The 19989-nt window shown below is 40.4% G+C and overlaps 3 protein-coding genes across 4 annotated transcripts in view; 1 reads left to right on the top strand and 2 right to left on the bottom strand.

Moving 5' to 3' along the window:
- Window positions 1–1097: 1097 nt before the first annotated feature.
- On the bottom strand, window positions 1098–10720 carry TCF24 (transcription factor 24). Of its 2 annotated transcripts, XM_067712152.1 has the most exons (4): window positions 10394–10720; window positions 9378–9790; window positions 5868–5918; window positions 1098–3558 (listed from the first exon to the last, which is right to left on the bottom strand). In XM_067712152.1, the coding sequence occupies exons 2-4, from the start codon at window positions 9765–9767 to the stop codon at window positions 3445–3447; spliced, it is 555 nt and encodes a 184-aa protein (XP_067568253.1). In that variant the 5' UTR covers window positions 9768–9790; window positions 10394–10720; the 3' UTR covers window positions 1098–3444. The 2 variants fall into 2 exon arrangements, with proteins under 2 accessions (XP_067568253.1, XP_067568254.1); XM_067712153.1 differs by lacking the exon at window positions 5868–5918.
- A 73-nt stretch (window positions 10721–10793) lies between these two features.
- CSPP1 (centrosome and spindle pole associated protein 1) overlaps window positions 10794–19989 on the top strand; it is a 195164-nt gene continuing 185968 nt past the window's right edge. The window contains exon 1 of the mRNA XM_067712141.1: window positions 10794–11059. The gene's annotated coding sequence lies outside the window, so the exon portion shown is untranslated. The remainder of the gene's footprint in view (window positions 11060–19989) is intronic.
- PPP1R42 (protein phosphatase 1 regulatory subunit 42) overlaps window positions 11975–19989 on the bottom strand; it is a 37546-nt gene continuing 29531 nt past the window's right edge. Inside the window, exons 7-8 of the mRNA XM_067712151.1 lie at window positions 18714–18873; window positions 11975–12239 (exon numbers count right to left, since the gene is read on the bottom strand). Of these exons, the coding sequence (XP_067568252.1) occupies window positions 12131–12239; window positions 18714–18873 (269 nt within the window). The 3' untranslated portion in view covers window positions 11975–12130. The remainder of the gene's footprint in view (window positions 12240–18713; window positions 18874–19989) is intronic.

Here is a 19989-nt window from a genome sequence, read left to right as displayed (position 1 = left end):
GAGTATAAATGCTTCACAATGTTGTGTTAGTTTCTGTTGTATAACAAAATGAATCAGCCATATGTACACATATACCCCCATATCCCCACCCTCTTGCGTCTCCCTCCCACCCTCCCTATCCCACCCCTCTAGGTGGTCACAAAGCACCCAGCTGATCTCCCTGTGCTATATGCAGCAGCTTCCCACTAGCCATCCATTTTACATTTGGTGGTGTGTACATGTCCATGCCACTCTCTAACTTCATCCCAGCTTCCCCGTCCCCTCCACCCGTGCCCTCAAGTCCGGTCTCTACGTCTGCGTCTCTGTTCCTGCCCTGCCACTAGGTTCATCAGTACTGCTTTTTAAAATCCCATATATATGCATTAGCATACGGTATTTGTTTTTCTTTTTCTGACTTACTTCACTCTGTATGACAGATTCTAGGTCCATCCACCTCACTACAAATGACTCAATTTCGTTCCTTTTTATGGCTCAGTAATATTCCATTGTGTATATGTGCCACATTTTCTTTATCCGTTCAACTGTTGATGGACATTTAGGTCACTTCCATATCCTGGCTATTGTAAATAGTGCTGCAATGAACATTGTGGTACATGACTTTTTGAATTATGGTTTTCTCAGGGTATATGCCCAGTAGTGGGATTGCTGGGTCATATGGTAGTTCTATTTTTGAGTTTTTTAATGTAGCTTTACTGATATATAACTGACATACAATAAACTGCACTACAAGTATTTTTACAACCAGGAAAAGAAACAATATTTTAAAGTCTGTTGGAACTAGTTCTGCTTCTAAAAAGGTATTTCCTTATTCCCCCAAATTATCACTATAGAGGAATTGTAAATTTTTTTTTGTGACTATTACTGAGAGAGGTGAATGAACTGACAGAAATTTAAGTGAGAACTTCCCTTGCAGATTATGGGATAATACTGTGATCCAAATATACCCCCCTCCCCGCCCTATTATATATACTCCACTAAGGACAGCATGCTGAAGAAGCTAATACCAAGTAGGTATCTATCTTCTAGAAAGATTTTCAAGTGTACCTTCATTATTTGTTAAACGACCATAGAGACAGATATAAATTTAGCAGACTAAATTACTTTTCAAATTAGTGCTTTATTTTATCTTATCCTTTATCTTGACCATGCACCATTAATCAAAACAGCATGCTCCTTGGAAACTTTGGGTGAAAATATGCAATTTCACCTCAGATTTCCCAACCTACCAAAAGCTGTTAGCATATTTAGCAATTTAATAAAATGTTATGAAAACCTATGACAGAAATATAGTTCTTTGGCATTAAAACATTTGTAACTGGACAAGAAGAAATAAAAAGTAATACTGTTTAAGACAATGACTAATGATTTAACAGGAGGATTTAGAAAAGTCTGATAATTCAACAATAGTCATAATTTTTCCCCAGTTAAATGCTTTAACAACTATAACCAAATAGATTATTAGCGATAAAACCATTTTTTTCTGAAATTCTTGCTAGCACATTTAGTGTTTACAGTTCAGTTCCAGGTAACTTTAAAGTTCTGATTTCATACCTTTAGATAAAAGATTATTCTTAGCACTTTTTATTCCAATAACTTATGATAGTGAATGGCTGAATCCATCTCATTTTACTTTTTATTCCTTTCAATGGTATATGAGTAGGTAAATATACTCACAAATATTTAAATATACAAACATTTTTGCTACATATTAATATGTAGACAGCTTTCATTGTATGGCTTTTCTTTTAGAGACATGCTTTGGTCACATTACAAGGAGTATATTCACATTAAAATAATAAAAATTACAAACTAACTATAAGACATGAGTCAAAACATGATCATCCTCGAATCAACTGAATGATAGTTTTTGCCTTCAGATAGTCTTTTACTTCATTTCACTGCCAAAAGCTGGAGTTAAACGGAGGAGAAAATGAAATGGTGGTTCTGCTGCTATCTTAATTCAACCAAGTCCATTCATACACATTTCTATTTAATAATCTTGGATGAAACCCAGCAACTTTAAAACTGTGGGTTATCGAGAAATGAATGAACTTTACACCTGGACAGTGGACTAGTAAAGAGTGAGGAGGAAAACAAGAAAAGGAGATAAAGGGAATCGAAATCAGCAAAGACATGACAAAAGAGACTGATGATTTTTTTTTTCCAGTGTCTCTATTGCACCCTGTTGTTCTGAGATTCAGTGTGTTCCCTGACAAATGTCTCCACTTCATAGCTAGGACCCCCAGGCTCCTGGTGAAACTGAAAGCACTGGTTCAGTCAGGCAGAACAGCTGCTCCCTGGGCACTTCATGTGCAGGGCAGTGGGAGAGGCCCATAGCAGAGGGCTTTCCTTGCTTGTAGGTCCAAATCAGGGCATCCTGTATCACAGGATGGCCACTCTGTGTTCTCAGACCCCCTCAAGGTGCAGATCAGCGCCAGAATTCCCAAATCAGACAGGATTTCTCCCATTTCATAAGGGCCAAGTAGGTAGACTGTGAACAGCAACTGACATGGGGAGAAGGGACCTGGCCAAAGCTGTGACTGTGAAGGTCACGGGGGTTCGCTGGAGGCCCCTGACAGGCCTGAATGTGCCACTCTCTCTACAGGGCTACAGCTGCACCTGTTTACCTAGTCCGGGACCTCAAAGAGAGTGGGGTGGATATGGAGTGACCAGGGGGGAGGGTGACAAACCCTGCTGCCCAGTGACACCCGTCTGCTGTTCACACAGGGCTGCAGGGTTTCCCAATGCCTTCCACAATTTGGAAACATAATAAGATATTTAATAATACTCTAGGAAGGTGGCCAAGCCCTGGCCTAGGAAGCAAACCATTTCTAATACTCCAAGTTTTCTAAGAGGGAAAAATAGTTATAGAAGTTGCTGCATTGTCATATTACCTCAACAGTCTTTTCACACATATTCAGCTAAAACTGAATAAATGATCTCAGACCTTCCAAGTGGAACGGCTTCTTAGACCAATATTAAGCACAGACTGGTTTTCACAAAAGTGAAATACTGGTGTTTTACAAACCCAGCTTTTATTTTTTTTAAACCAGGAAGATTGTATACATAGATATTAGTTAGCTTTCAGTTTGTAACAGATATACTACAGAAAATGTGTGTATTCTTTGGATACATACACAATTCTTTGCTTTCCTATGTCTCTTTCTTTTTTTCCATTAGTTTCTCCTGCACTATATAGTAGTGACTCTCTCACACTGAATAGATAAGCTGTGTGTTTTACATCATTATTATTACATTATTTACCAGACTGATTATTTCATTCCACATTTATTTAGATTAGATAAATCTGAACATCCAACTATGGATTCACATGTAAACTTTCAGAAATGATGTTTGTTAGGTCTGATGTAATAAATATAGAATTATTTCATATCATTTAAAAACAACGACATCACTTTCTACCAGCCTCCCTCAGGGGAGAGCCTAAGGCTGTGAGTCTGTTGGAATATTGTCATGATTTATTTTTTCTCCAGAGACAGAATGCTTCAGAAACTGATCAGTAGCACCAATGTACAATCTTGATCGCATGGGCCATTTCTGAAAAAGAATATTTAAACAAGAATCCAAAAGTTAGTATCTGTGACAGATATAGTGTAAATAGTAATATTAAAAATTCCAAATACCTCAATGCAAATGCAATATCATGTAGCTAGTAACGATGATAATTATGAAGTCTAAGTGATGACACAAAAAAAGTTAATAATAAAAGTAAATAATGCTAATAATAAAATTATTAGTGCTAATAATAAAAGTAAAAACATACCCAGACTTTGATTATAATTATATGAAATAATACGTGTGCATGTGGACCAGAACTGCAAAAAATCATGGAGAATGAATATATTTAAATGTAGGAAAATATATCTACCCACAATGTTTTAATGTTAAACTAAACCTAAAACAAAATTAAGCCTAAAACAAGATCCCTGGCTTTAAAAATATTTTTAAAAGTTATATGTAGGACTTCCCTGGTGGTGTAGTGGTTAAGAATCCACCTGCGAATGCAGGGCACACAGGTTCATCCCTGGTCCAGGAAGATCCAACATGCCATGGAGCAACTAAGCCCGTGCGCCACAACTACTGAGTCTGCTCTAGAGACCGCGAGCCACCACTACTGAGCCCGTGTGCCACAACTACTGAAGCTTGCACGCCTAGAGCCCGTGCTCCGCAATAAGAGAAGCCACCACAATGAGAAGCCCGCGCACCGCAACGAAGAGTAGCCCCCGAGTGCTGCAACTAGAGAAAACCTGCGCGCAGCAACAAAGACCCAATGCAGCCAAAAATAAATAAAAATTTTAAAAAATACTAAAAAAAAAGTTATATGTGTTAAGTATTATGCATCTACATTTGTCAAAGGACTACAATGAAAAGTGACTAATTCGACTATCTAAACATTTTATCTAGCTAAAAGCAATATCTTGAAGTTGCACATATTAGAATGTTTGGTGTTACATAGCTAGAACATCCAGGTTAAATGACTGCTTGTACTGGCATCACACAGCTCTAACCTTTCAGTAATCATCACATTTGTATTCTGATTGTGTCTTTTCTAAATTTACCTTTAAAATGGACAGCCTCTCAAACAATACAATTAATTTCCAAACAAGCGTGATGATGAAAAAATATACTACATAGGTAGTACTTTTAGGATGGACTTTCTTTTTTTTAAGAGAGGAGGGTCATATAATTTTAGTTCTAAGGTCCTTGGAATACTAATCAGAGAAATAGTGCTTTTTTTTTTTTTAATACAAAGATAAGTCCTTAGACTAAAAGAGTGCAACTCTTAAAGGTCAGCAGTGGGGTCCCACACTCTCCAGAGAGTAAATGATGCTGTGAGCAGCAGGCTCTTTTCACCAGCAAACATTCATGGGGAGACTGCTGGTTACACAGCACCATGAAGTGTTCTTAAATGCCTCGCAGATGATCCACGGTGCTCAAACAGAGGTACAATTATTAACAATCCAAAGTCCGTAAGAGCTCTGGGTTTTCAACACAAGTTGCATGTTAGAATCACATGGGAGCTTTAAAAAATACTGATGGCCAAGTCACACTCCAGGCCACTTAAATCAGAATGGACCTCTTTGGAGAAGTATAAGGTAGAGTCAGTTCTTATCTGGAATAATATAAGCCTTCCTTATACTTCCGAATACAGTTACTGTCACCTAAACTGGGATTCCAGATGTAAAATGTAGCCACAGGAATAATAAGTAGGCATGTGATTTTTATTTCTCCAGATGGGATAAGTGAATTTAAGAGTCCTAAATTCAGATTATTCTGCTGGGAATCTACACTTTAACACAGATTAAATATAACATCTGTGTTACTTGGAATTTAAATGATCCATTCTTATATAATCTTCCTATAAACAAACTTGTATTTTATGTTTGATACAGTAATAAGACTGACACTGTGTTACTTATTTTTGCAAATCCATTTCAGGTTTTGTTTTTTTAAATCATAGATGTGAATCTTGTACTTTCTGGGTATATCATGTTGATCCTATTCTTGGGATCCCTGCTACCAGTTGGTAACATTAAGTGTTTTAGAAACTAGCCTGGGATTTTTTTATATGTTTGGATTTGGCATTGTTAGATCAGATTTAAGGCCTGCATTATACTGAAAAATCTAGTGTCATGGTATTATGGATTGAATGTGTTCCCCCAAATTCATTTGTTGATGCTCTAACGCCCAACGTGATGATATTTGGGGAGGTAATTTTGGTTAGATGAGGTCATGAGGGTGGGTCCCTCATGATAGGGTTAGTGGCCTTTTAAGAAGGGGGAGAGCTCCCCTTCTTTGAGAAAGAGTTAAGTCAGCCAGCTGCAAGACAGGAAGAGAGCTCTCACTAGGAAGTGAATTGGCCAGCACCTTGATCTTGGACTTTCCAGCCTCCAGAACTGTGAGAAATTTCTGTTGTTTAATCCACCTAGTCTATGGTATTTTGTTATTGCAGCCTGAGCAGACTAATATTCACATGTAGCAAATAGTGTAGCACATAGGTCATCAATTTCAAGTGCAGAATTTTAGGCATATTATAAACCAGTGCTTTTCAATCTTTTACATTCCTGCCACATTTTCATGAGCATAAAAATCTCATGCTCAAACCTCAAATGTAATGTGAGAATTCTACATTTGAAAATGTAGATAATAATTTGAGAATGTGAATTAAACACATCTAAGTATAAATAAAATAAAAATACTGCTGAATGCTCCCTGTTAGTTCTCTCTGTTACCTGGGTTCCACTGTACTGAGAATCACTCTAAATCATGCAACCAAGAGTGGAGACAAGTGAAGGCATCTGTTTTTTACAGCCTTGCTAGTATGTAAGTAATTTATGAAGCAAATCTAAAAATGTATATGTGGATTTTTGCTTGATTTTTCATGGACTTAATAAAACTTCCCTTTTTAATAACTTTGTGTCCCTGGATTTTCAAATGATTTTATTCAAATGAATTTAATGTAGATACATAAATAGTTTTAAGAGTCAGAAATAAAAATATAAATACAGTATTGGTTAGGTTGCATGTCAGCCTCATGCCAAAAAAGCCAGGTGACTGATTTACATTTTACTTCTCAATGGTCTGTTTTAGCATTGTGTAGATTAACACAGTCCTGACCTCTACTTTACCTAATAAGTCATACTTAAAATTATGTAGTTTCATTAGCTTAGAACAATCTAGCAAACTCATACAATTAACCAGAACTGAACCTGAAACTGAAGACTAAAAATATATTCCTGGTTTTTGGAGTTAAATGACCCCAAAATAACAAAACTTTGTATTTATTTTTTGAAATTATTGTTTACCTGTATTATCAACAATGATTCTCCAGGGGTAATGCAATTAATAAAGCCATCTGTGCTTTTCTTTCAATGTAAGTATCTGAAATATACCCCTGTTCCCTTGGAGAAGCACTGCCCTTTCAGACACTGGTGCTGATCAGAACTGCTCACATCCCAAAGGGATAAAAACTGCTGTTTTAGGCTATGCCCTGGGATTCCAGTCTCTTAAACCTTCCAGTTTCATTTGAGGTACTCATAATGTAAATTCCCAACAATGCTAACAGTGCTAAATCCCCAATACTGATAATAAGAACTGATGATTCAAAATTATGGCCTTGAAATACTTGTTAATGGATCTTTGATCAAAGTAAAGACCCCCTTACGTTGTAAGGCAGAAAAAGTCATTTTGGAACACTCTTTAACTATGTAAACCAAAAAGTACAAATAATCAGAATATCTTTATTTCTTTGGCATTAGATTAATCAATGATAGACTTAATTTTTAAGCATTTTGGTAGTCTCTGTAAAATAATGTGTCATAGGCAGTTTCAATTATGTATGTAAAATCTCTTTCCTCTGCACCTCCACTGCATATGGTTATAGCCTCTCTTATGGCACATACTACATTCTCTCTTATAATACTGTTATTTATATTTCTGTCTTTGTCTCTATTATATGCTCATTTAGGGCAGGGATCGAGTCTTACCCTTAATTGCATTCACTCTCTTAACAGTGCTTTGCACAAAGCAGGCACTCAGTAAATGATTTTAAACTAGACTAGTCACTTGTTCAACCATCATCAATTTCATTTTTAAGAGGTAATCTTTGGCTTTCTTTCATTATCCCTAGAATTGTCTTTTAAAATAAAAATAATTGATTCAGAGGACAAATGAGATTTAATTTTTCTTTAAAGAGTTATATGACTACAAAAACATTTGGTACGGGAGTCAGGGCAAAAAAACTCTTGTTAAGCTTATTGTTACATGAAAATTATGGTTTTAACATTACTCATTCAAAAAAGCACTGCAAGAAACTAAGGTGAAAAACAACTGGATTTCTCATCTGATTTCTCTCTCCCACAAAGAGGCATTTAACAGATGTCTTTTGTATTAAAGCCTACTTAATGTTAAAATAAACTTCCTTAGAGTATAATGTCAAGTCAAAAGAAATCTAATATTAATGATATATTTGAATAGCAATCTAATGTACCTAATATCAATCTAATATTAACAGATTAGTAGCATCTAATATCAATAGTAATACAAAACCCCTTAATTAATAATGAATAACTTTCCAGCTGAGGTTATACAACACATGAATGGAATGGAATAATCTATCATAATTATGAATAAATGATATCTCAAATTTTTATACTTAATATTTGAACTAGTTTGACTCTATCATCATGTTGATTAAATGTGCAAAGTACATTTTATTAAACCTTACCACATAATTTTAAGTTCAGTAAATATTAGAGGATGTACTTTACCCTCAATTTGATAATGATTATTCAATAATTTATTGAACATTGATATACTTAAGGCAAAGTTCTAATTTTGTATATGTGTGTGTGTGTGTGTGTGTGTGTGTGTGAGAGAGAGAGAGAGAGAGAGAAAGAATGCTTCAGAATGGTGGAATCAAAAATTTGAACATTTAGTTTTAGAAAACATAGGGAAGGTGATCCATTTTGAACAGAAAACCTGATCAATGTAAGATTTGAAAACAAATCTAGGAGAAAAGGATGATGAGAGTCTAAATACTGCAATATAGGTAATGAATCATAATCATATATACCGTATTAAACAAAAACCCTGACCACTCTACCTATATGTAATGAAAAAATACAAGAGGAAGTCTCTTGGATAATTTTGTACATTATGTAATTTGAATATTTAATCAGAACACAACATATATGCCAACTTATTATGAAAATCACATAAACTCATTATAGTTTTTCTAACATTCTTGGTGGTTGTCTAGTCCATGATCGTTAACCTTCATTAAAACGGACTGAACATTTACTGTGTGGGGACGCAGAATCGTCTCCTTTTGTTTTTACCAGCTTTACAAAAAATTTTCAACATTGGTTTCCTAGGATTAGTTAGGGGCAGATACTTCCGTCACCCCGTTTAATTCCTGAAACTTTTCAAATATTTGATAAACACCACAATGGTAACAATGATGTAAACTTAAAACCCTCAAAGGCTCATAAATGTAACTCGGACACTAAAAATTATCAGGACGTGCAACCAAGCACCCCACCAGGCACCCACAAGAAACTTCTCATCTAGGAAAGGAATCCTGTAGGTTGCATCCTATAAGGGGCTTGAGACTCCCCTACCCAAGCCAGCCCGGGTTTAAGCCCTCTACCTGCAAACCGTCAAGGAGCAGCCTTGTGCAGTGTGGACCTCGCTACGGGTGCCTTCGCGGGCCAAGGTCGCTCTCCTGATCTGTTCCCCGCCTCACGCTGAAGGAGGGGTGAGAGTTGGGCGGTATCTGCCCAGGCGGGGACAGACCCCGCGGTCAAGGTGCCATGCTCCCGGCCTCGGCTCCGCAGTGCGCCCTGCCCGCCTACCTTGACAGGGTGTAGGTAACCATCCCCGCGCAGGGCGCCCAGTCCGGGATCCGCCGGTGCGTCGGCGTCGTCCTGCAGGCTGCGAGTGAGGTGCGCGATGTAGGTGGTGGCCAGTAGCAGCACGTCCAGCTTGGACAGCTTGGTGTCCGGCGGCACCGACGGCAGCGTGCGCTGCAGCTCCAGAAAGGCGTGCCGCAGAGTCTGCACGCGGCTGCGCTCCCGCGCCGCGTTTGCTGCCGCCGGCCTCCCGCCCCCCGAGCGCGCGCCGCCGCCTGGGCCCGCTGGCCCCGGTCCGGTCCGTCCCTGGCTCGAGTCTCGGGTGGCGGCTACCGGTGGCGCGGGCTCGTTGCTGGCGATCAGGTGGCTGCTTGCGGGACCGCCGCTGTCCATAGCGGCTTCCGGCGCTGCGCGCCCTGCAAACGACGGAAGGCGCGGTGAGGCCGGGGCGCCGGTCGAGTTTAACCCGGGGAGGCGCAGCCCTCCCGCTCCCCCTGCGCGCCGTGCCCGGCCGTCCGACATGGCTCCAGGCGATCTCAGAGTTGGGCACCTTTTGACTGGGGCACTTTTGCCTCCCGGCGTCTGGGGTGAGTGGTGGGGCCCGAGTGTTCCTGGGCTGCTTGGAAGGGTGAGGAGGGGCGCGGTGCCGGCTTTACTTTCCGCCGACAAATTAATCGGAAGGGCTACGCTACCGCGGAAAAAGATTTCGGAAGCACAGCTCCGGTTCGGAACTTGTTAGCGCTTCTGGAACGCTATCCCGCCTGTCCAGCAGTAAAGATGAAGCTGGTCAACTCGTGGAGCGTGGCGGGAAGCCCTGCCTCGCCAGGGCCAGCCGTGCCCACGCCGGCCGCCCTCGCACCATCAGCTCCCGAGGCCCGGGGACCTGAGGGGCGACGGCAGGAGCTCAGTGCAGTTTCTGCCGGAGAAGCGGGGGACCGGTGGCCTCTCCCGGGACTAAGGCACCCGCTACCCCTCCAAGCCCGGGAGCAGCGCGGCGGGGGTCGGACCGGGGCCCTCACCTTTCCTGGAGCGGCCGTACGAGGTTCGGCTCCGCTGCGAGAGCAGGCGAGGAGCGTCGAGCTGGGTCTGCGTGGCCAGGACCGCGCCGGTCACTCCATCCTCGTCCAGCCGAAGGCTACGGCCGCTTCCAGCCTGGGCCGGACGCGCCTTTTATGCGGGCTCCTGCGAGGCGAGGCGTGCGTGCTGGCCAAGCTCGGCGTGGATTGACCGCAGAAGGACCAGCTGACGTCCGCAGGCACCTGAGGTGCCGTGCAGGGGACTTAGTCCTCTCCGAGCAGCCCGTCCGCCTCGGGAGAGTCATTAATGCAACCGTCCGGCGGGGAGGGGCCGGGCCAGAGGGGGCGGGGCGTCTTCTTGGCCCCGCCCCTCCGCGTCCAGGTTCTCCCCGGGGCGGGACTCCGAGAGCCGCACGTCCAGCGCCCGCGGGGTTGGCGGCCGGCTGGGCCAGAGCCGCGGTCTGGGCTGTAGGACCCCAGCGCGGCCTCGCAACTTAGCTCGCCTCGCCGCCGCCCTTCCGCCTCGGGCCCAGTCTGAGCTCCGGCACCTTCCAGGCCGGCGCCGAGCCGAGGCGGGAACGCGGCCGTTTTGTTGAGCGTGACGTAACTTTCTGTGAGGAACTGTGGAGTGTGCCGCCTCGAGGCGCTCACCTTTCACTCTACCACAAGGTAAATGTCTCCCGCTGCCCTAACTGCTTAAAGCGTAGTCCCTCCACCCTCGGGATTCCGTGACCAGTTTACTGAGCCGCCCAGAGATAAACTGCACTTAGCTCGAGCGCGCCCACTGTCTGTGGTACCTTAGGAAGTTCCCCCAGTCGCGGTCGCTTCTCCCCGAGGTTCCGGCGCCTCACCCGTCCCCCAGGGGCCCCCGCTTTGTTTCTCTATTTGGACGGATTTGGAGTTTCCCTGCGGGGAACTCGCCTGAAGTGTTTAGCCCTCGTGGCCCCCCCGGGGAGCGGGGCCGGCGGCCGTGCGGGGAGGGGCTCTCTCCGGCCTCCTTGAGAAAAGGGGGCGCTGCCCCGCGAGGCCCGTTCCCAGCCGCCCAGGAAGCCTGGGCCCTGGACGCCCCCCGACCCTCTGTGGCTTCCGCCCGTTTGGACCCATCGCCTTCAGAGGTGAAGTCTGAGCGGACGCCCCGTATTTCCCAGCGACGTGATTAGTCCATCCTTGAAAACAGTGCCTGCGTGGGGAAGAGCAGGACGTTAAAACACCTTCTTTGCGGTCAAGACTGAATATCGAATTTAAAATAGCATTAATGAAACCGCTCTTGTATACCTGACATAATTTCATCCTTTACCATAGACTTTAAAATTGGAGCTACCGACTAGTGCATAGTAATGGTGGCACTTATTGTATTTGAGTGTAGAATTCCACACACTTTAAGTATACTAGTGAATCAAAAGAATCCTCAGGTTTTCATCTCAATTCCCATTCAGAACTGTAGTTCGATTTACACTTTAGAAAGAAGCACACCAAAATACTGTTGGTTCAAAAAAGGATTACTTTCTTTTGGTGAATGAGAAAGCACACCTTTATTTCCCCTGTGAATTGTATGTAATGAGGAATAAAGCAGTTGGAAAGCACTGTTTCGGATTCTATAAAGAAGCAAATCAAACAAGAACTCAAAAGGTTCTTCTTATATAATGAGATGCCATAAAGCTACAAACCACAAAGGATGATGTTGCCTAGTAATACTATAAAGGTAAAGAGTCACACGTTTCAGATCGCTTAAGGCTGAATTTACTGGTGTTTTACAAACACATTTTCTTTTACTTTTGAGTTATGAAGGTGAGGTTCACATACATCATTTTTTGTCAGCAAGCTTTCAGATTCCTTCAAAGAGAGATTCCTGTATTGACAGAGAAAAAACAAAACAAAACAGCGTTTAAATTATTTCAAAAATGAAAGTTATCCACAACAGGTAGCAAACATATATAATCTAGGACACAATAACAATAGTGAGGGCTAATGATTAGTTACTAAACTGTGCATCTTCTCAGGCTTGAAAGGAAGCAGAAACAAAGATTTTTTCCCCCTGAGGAAGGGAAGAATGTGGAAAATCTATGAGTTGGGAGCGATGTGGAAATAAGAATACTGGAGGGAAGGTGGGCCGACTAGGGTAGGCAAATTAGGTGCTCAGGGCTCCTTATGTTTTGCACCCTGGCACCTCACACACCTCACCCTAGCCTAGCCTGCTAGAGTCTCCTGCTGCTTTAGGAGGTGGGGTGGAGGTGCAGGCACAGCAGAGGCACTTCACTGCTAACAATGCCTGGCCAGTTGCCTGCTGAGTTGCCCAACAGTCAAGTTCCAAAGAAAGGACTGATGTAACAAGACCAGCCACTGCAGGCCACCCCCCTTGTCCTATCTACTGCCACTCTAAGCAGCATTTCCGAATCCTCTGATGACTCTAGAGTAGTCCTAATTCCTGCAAGAAACCAGTATTTGCAATTAAATTCAAAATGGAAGATGAAAATCTTCAAATTTTCCACATTACGTAAATTAGTAACAGGTACCTTATTTAGCACTTCTTAAGTGCTAAGTGCTTTACAAAAAGCACTTTATTTTCTCATTTTGTCTTTACAAAAACCCTTTGAGGACTTTACATTTACAGTTGAGAAAAATAAAGCTCAGAGGGTTGAAGTAACTTGTCCAATGTCACATAGATAGTAAGTGGCAGAGACAGGAGTCAAGCCAGGCAGATTGACCCTAACACTTGTGCTTTTTACCATACTATTCTATTTACTATTTGTAGGGTGTTTCATTATTTGCAAAACATTTTTTTTGTATCTGCTATCTCAATAACTTGACTCCCTATGAACAATCCAAATACTATTTTTATAGTATGTCTTTCTTTGGAGTTCTTGTCTAATCTGGTTTTAGAGTGCCGTAGATTTTATTTCACTGAGCGTGATGTAGGTCTTAAAATCATACTTATCTTTTTTCTAAATGTGTCAAATAGTTTGGCATCTTATCTTTATATTGTAAAATAATCACACATACCAGTGAAGAAAATATATTGTTTTGTTATATCTCTATATCAATGGGTTTTATAGAGTTGGTGCTTTTTTTCACCTGTCAACTACTTCCCTCATTGTTTAATTAAGGTATAATTTACAGACTTAAATTCACTCTTTTGAGTGTATAGTTCAGCAGTTTTGAAAAACACTAACAGTCATGTAACTGCTACCACAATAAAGATATGCAACATTTCATCACCCCCCCAAAATTCCCTTGTGTTGACCCTTTGTAGTCAACCCCAGGTCCTCAGCAACTACCGATATTTTCTCTCTATAGTTTTGCCTTTGCCAGAATGTCATGGAATCATACAGTGTGTAGCCTTTTAAGTCTGTCTTCTTTATTTTATTTTTTTTAACATCTTTATTGGAGTATAATTGCTTTATACTGTTGTGTTAGTTGCTCCTGTATAACAAAGTGAATCAGCTATACGTATACATATATCCCCATATCCTCTCCCTCTGCGTCTCCCTCCCACCCTCCCTATTCCACCCCTCTAGGTGGTCACAAAGCGCGAGCTGATCTCCCTGAAGTCTGGCTTCTTTTGCTTAGCATAATGCTTTTGAGGTCCATCCATGTTGTGTCATGTATTGCTAGTTCATTCCTTTTTAATACTGAGTAGTAGTATTCCATTGGATGGATGTACCACAGTTTGTTTATCCATTCCCTAGTTGAGAGACCTTTGGGTCGTTTCCAATTTTCGGTGATTATGAGTAAGCCACTGAAAACATTAGGGCTCAGATTTTTGTGTGAGTATAGGTTTTCATTCCACCTGGGGAAATACCTAGGAGTGGGACTGCTGAATGTGGTGTGTGTTTAACTTTGTGAGAATATGTCAAACTATTTTCCAAATTGGCTGAAATATTTTTTGCATTCCCACCAGTAGTGTGTGAGAGTTCCAGTTGCTCCATATCCTTGCTAGCATTACTTGATTTTTTTCTTCTTATTCACTTTAATGGACATTTTTAAAGAAAAAGACTTGATCCAATATTTAAAACATTTTAAAAATCAGATGATTTCACAATCTAGATATCTTGCTTGCTAGCTAGTCTCATTTCTCACCTTCAACATGTCTGCCTGGCTATACTGTTTTGGAGCTGAGTAGCTGCAGGCTGCAGTTGCCTTTAGTTGGACATGTGCTCTCCAGTTTACCTCAGTCACATTCTCACCTGCTTCCCTTACTTTATCTGCCTGTACTTGAGGGTGTTTTTGAGACCCCCTTGCAGTGTAGTTAAGAGCTTGGCTTTTGCAGTCAATGACCTGGATACAAGTCCCAGCTCTGCCTCACGGCAATCCTGTGACTTTGGGCCCCTCTGACTGGGCTTCTGCAACACTCATTTTCCCCATGTATAAAATGGGGCTGATAGTATTCTTATCTCAAAGGGTCCTACTGTGTTTTATAATTTGTTTGGGTAATGAAGACTAAGCTTTCAAAGTAGACATTTTAAAATGGAAAATAACTAATACAATTTTTATAACTTAGATCTTACATAACTCTTGTTCACAGAGTAAGCCATTGACAGAGTTGAGACTAGAAGTCACAAAAGTGAGCTTACACTGTTCTAAAGAAACACTGTGTCGCTCACCACTATTGCTTTTTTTGGAGGGAGGTGGGGGTTGTCCTAATTTCAAAGGGTTCTTTGAGAACTGCAAACCAGAATCTTAATGTTATATCTACGTTACTGATACATAAATTTATTTTGCATATAAAAGTTAATTAGAGGTTAGGTTGAATACAGCAAAACTGAAGACATTTAGAGCTTTGCAGATGAGTTTATATAAGATCATTCCAGAGTTTTCATGACTAAAAGTCTTATCTAAGTTTTAAAAAATTCTTCTTGAAGCACATAGGAGATCTGTTGTTACAACTGTTCAAACATAACCTTAACAGTGGTAAAAACAAATTATTTGTACTGTTTTTAAAGGTCATTTTTTAACTCAAAGAAACATAATGCTTCCATATTCTAACTAAAGGTAGTAGGTATTTTATAAATAGTTAAATAACATACAGTGAACGTTTCCTATGAATTATGGGTCCCAGGGATTCACATTCCTTAAAGGTATCTGAAGCTAAGGACATTCTAACCCATATAGAAAGTTATTATTTTTACATTAAGAAAAGAGATGGATTGACTCTATTGACATCGCTTAGGCTTGAAAGATAGTTAATCAAGTAACAGTTTTCTTTTTTCGTTGTACAGTGCTGTATTCTCAGTGGATCTTATTTACAATATATAACTGCATTTAATGTCTATTTTTAAATTACTAAGGCTCAAGTACCTCCTAGCATGTTTGAAAAGAGAGGAAACATCTGTCAGAAGTATTTACTGTGACAAACATAGAAAGAAGCAATATGTGCACATTTTTTGTTTAATACATATGTTATTTTTAATTGAACAGTGAAGGCATTTGTTCAGAATCAGCCTTTAAATAAAAAATAGTGTTGAACTAATCTTTAATTAAAGTGTACGTTGATAGTATCAAGTTCAGTTTGAGGGTCAAAAGCAACGTCAATGAGTCTGACTTTTTCCTCCCTGTAGGGAAAGCAGGCTTGTGTAAATATACATGAGCACAGACTGCATGCATTTATAAAGGAGGTGGAAAACATTCCCCTGTCATTGGACAGATTTTGCTTCACTGTGTTCCACATAGGATACAGGCACAGCTTTCAGTGTGTAAACCGTAAAGGAGTGTGGGGCACATACTTTTAGCGTTTTGGAAGAAGCCTCTAAGCTCCTTTCCACCTCTAAACAGGCTCCCCACCTCGAATCTTAAATATAGACTGTAGGGGACTCTTCTGCTGATGCCAGCTCATTATCCTCCTTCAAGTAATTAAGGGAAGGAATTGGTTTAATCAACATTTTTAGAAACTAAAAATCTGTTCTTTACATTTGGGCCGCATATTTTGTTTTTAATACTTTACTAACCTTCTAATTTTATCCTCATTGTCTCTTAGCCTTACACTAAATTAGTAAAATGTTAGCGATAGGCATACCCTAACAATCTATTATCAAGAGCTTAATGAAATTCCATAATATATTTGGTCATCTTTTATTAAAGAGAGGTAGAACTGATATTCCCATTTAATAAGATTTAGATCATTTGTGATACCAAAACAATATTTTGGCATGTCCTCAATGAAAATGTTACATGAGGAAATAAAAAATATTTAAAAGAAAATGTTTATGTAATACTTTTTCGCATTATAAAACTTAGGAATCAGGATTGAACATAATAAACTTCACTGATAGTGGCAGAAGCAGGGCATTCTTTATATTATTCTCACAGGAACCCCTCTATTCTGCTGGTTTCTTTAGGGTAGCCTATCTTAGCAGTACTTAGCAGTTAAAAATGCATTTAGCTCTGTGTTTAGTGTTCCTAGTTAGGAAAATGAGCATATAGTGATTTGTCAGTGCAGTCCAAGTGACTAGAGTTTTGCTTGGGGCTATAGAATATGTGGTATGTGCCATAGCTCGCCACTGATCTAACAGTGTGTGTGGCAATGTACAGATTTACCAATATTGTTTTCTGAGGCTCTGTTCATTTTTATTATTTTCTTTTCCACCTTGATGATATACTAGCAAGACCTTTCAAAATGCTTGGCAAAGAAACAAGACTCAAGAACGCTGTTGTGGAATTGACGTGAGTTATGTAAATCTTTAAGAAACTAGGGCTTCCCTGGTGGCGCAGTGGTTGAGAGTCCGCCTGCCGATGCAGGGGACACGGGTTCGTGCCCCGGTCCGGGAAGATCCGACATACCGCGGAGTGGCTGGACCCGTGAGCCATGGCCGCTGAGCCTGCGCGTCCGGAGCCTGTGCTCCGCAACGGGAGAGGCCGCAACAGTGAGAGGCCCGCATACCGCAAAAAAAAAAAAAGAAACTGTTGGGGTGCTATGAACAAACTGGCTATGGTTTTGATGGCAGTGATAATGGACATAATCAGTAACGCAAATTCTCAGACAGCCTCTCTTTTTTATGTGTGTGAATGGAGAGGAGGCAAGACCAAAACTAGGACTCCTTATATATCCTATCGCCTCTCCCCAGATAAAGCGTTTTCCAGACTCATAGGACTCTCTCTCCCTTAAGCCTCTCCTGGCAAGCCTAAGCCACTCTTCAGGGAATGGGGGTAGGGTAGTGCAGCACTGTTGTTCATGGGTCTTCTTCAGGAGGGCTCCATTAAGGAATGCTAAATCACCATCCCTTGACTGGACCCTGCAGAGAGGGTCTCGTGACAAACCCACGTGATCTTCATCAGGCAGTTCTGGAAAAAGGAAATCTATTCCAGAGTACATCCACTGGCTCTGATTGCTTTCTCAATGAAATACACTATTGCCCTTTATTATATTGTAGTGACTACTATGGTATGATTGGAAAGATCAATAGAGCAATCATTGTATTGATTATAAATGAAGAAAAGTTGAATGGATAATTTGTAGGATGTATGAGGATCTGGTTTATAACGCCCATAGCATTTATCACAGTGTATAGTAGCGGTATCACATTTGACTCTCACACTAACTTGTTGCAAGATCTTTGAGATCAGGACTATCTCATTTGAGTTTTTATTATATTGAGTATTGTCTGGCATATAGCAGGTGGCTGTTAGTTTTATGAATAAAGAAAGTTATTTTCTGGTATGATTTATCTTTACATCAGAGAAATAACATCTTTTTTAAAGATTAAAAAAAGCAATTTTCTTCTCATTAGGAGACTCAGAGCTGATTCATAATGAGCTAAATTATGTATATACTCAAGGTTTAGAATAGTGATTCTTAAACTATTTTTTGGATCATAAATCTCTTTGAGAATCTAATGAAACTTCTAATGTATCCTTCAGGGACACCAGATTAAGAACCTTTGGTTTGGAGAAGTGGTGAAAGTAGCCTATCTCTGCAGTGCTCTGACTTCTCCTCCTTTCTGCCACCAGATGCCCTGCTGTAGCCATCTACTCACTAATGGACCACCCATTATCATCTGGGCCTTGGGCTCCTTTGATATGATCCCTGCTCATTCAGACATCTTTACATGCTGCTTCTGGGACTTTCCTGAGTCACCTGCCCTACCTCAGTAGGTGTATCTAGTCTGTGACTCCCAGCTCTTCCTGAATCAACCCTTCCACTGCAACTTTATGACTGTTTGGGCCGATGAACAATAAACTCTTTTTTTTTGGTGCTTGGTCAAGAAGAATTGAGAACAGAGAACGAGGAGACAGACGGAGGGGCTCTCTTCCTCTGTGCTGTTGACAGTGAGGGTGTCCCATCCTCCCCCCAAAAGATAAATCACACACAAAAATATTTGAAAGAACCTACCCCATGTCTTCAATAATTTTAGGGTTATCTTCTTGGGAGCTTTCTGGAGATGCATTTCCATTTGCAAGGCATCTTTGTGTATCAGAGAAAAAAACTAATTTTGGCTTACCCATCTGTGGGTAATAAACAGGAACTATGTGATACATTGTTTCAAAGTTACCTGTAACATACAAAGAATTAAAAGCATTCTGCTTTGAAACTAATAACTAAATTGCAAACACGGCATAGAAAAGCATTAGACTATCTAAAATTATGTTTTATGAAATGGAATTAGATGAGGTTATATAGATCCACAGCAAAACCAATAAAAAATTAATATCCAAGATAAAAATATCACAGACTTTCATACATGAGAACCTACACAGCAAAATTTATGGTCAACTCTCAGAGACAAAATGGGTATACCAACATTAATATAAATATTAACTGCCCTTGCATTTTGCTGTTATGAGTTTATTTTTTCAGTGTGTTTAACCTCTAGGGAGTAGATTAGTCAATTATAGTTTTTGTAATATGTTCATACCTTTATTTCCAAACTTAACATTCCACATCATTTCCCTGTTTAAAGATCCTCCTTCCTTTCCAGCAATGATTTCCTTTCAAGTGGAGACTGCCTTATTTGCCTCTAATTCCCAGGGCCTAGCATAGTCTTGGGCACATCTAAGATGCTCAACAAATGTTTATTAAATGACTAAATGAATATTTCCATCAAAGCACTACAAAAATAAATGCTGAATAAAACAAAACCAGTTCAACCAAAAAAAAAATGCTGAAGGGCATTCAGATATTTTGAATTTTGTTAAAGTGTTTGACTTTGCTTCTAATTTTGAGCTATATAGTTGTGTGACTATATTTAAGACAAGATTGTTTTATTGTAACATCCTTGAAGTCTGAGGTAATTTTACCATATAGAGCTCCAAATTTATAGGGCTACCAAAAATATGTAGTCAGGAAATAGAAAGATGACTATCTTCCTAAGAATTCCTGTTCACTTATAATGTATTTGGTTGTACAGGGGTATCTTTAAATGGTTCGTCTTAGCTCTTCTAAAGACCTGAAGGTATATTGTAGATTTAAAAATATACACAGTATATCTTCTAGACTTTAAGTCATTCTTTCCATTTCTCCTGAATGGCAATAACAGACACTTTACATAAAGACTATAGTGTAAGCTATTGGCCACATACCTAAGGACAGAGTTATTGCGTGTTAAATACGTGTATCCAGGGATATCACAGGTTGTAAGCCTGGGAAGCTCAGAACTGTACCATTTGTT

Source organism: Pseudorca crassidens, chromosome 17 (genome assembly GCF_039906515.1).
Source record: "Pseudorca crassidens isolate mPseCra1 chromosome 17, mPseCra1.hap1, whole genome shotgun sequence".
In the NCBI taxonomy this organism is placed as follows: domain Eukaryota; kingdom Metazoa; phylum Chordata; class Mammalia; order Artiodactyla; family Delphinidae; genus Pseudorca; species Pseudorca crassidens.
The sequence above is the reverse complement of the archived record's forward strand: the minus strand, read 5'-3'. Positions and strand labels throughout refer to the sequence as shown.

Coding starts and splice junctions, on each gene's coding strand:
- TCF24 (XM_067712152.1), bottom strand. CDS start 9,767: ATGGACAGCGGCGGTCCCGCAAGCAGCCACCTGATCGCCAGCAACGAG. Junction 5,919..9,377: donor GTTACCTACACCCTGTCAAG/GTAGGCGGGCAG, acceptor AATTTCTCACAG/TTCTGGAGGCTGGAAAGTCC. Junction 3,559..5,867: donor GCTGGCCAATTCACTTCCTA/GTGAGAGCTCTC, acceptor ATTCTTTTTCAG/AAATGGCCCATGCGATCAAG.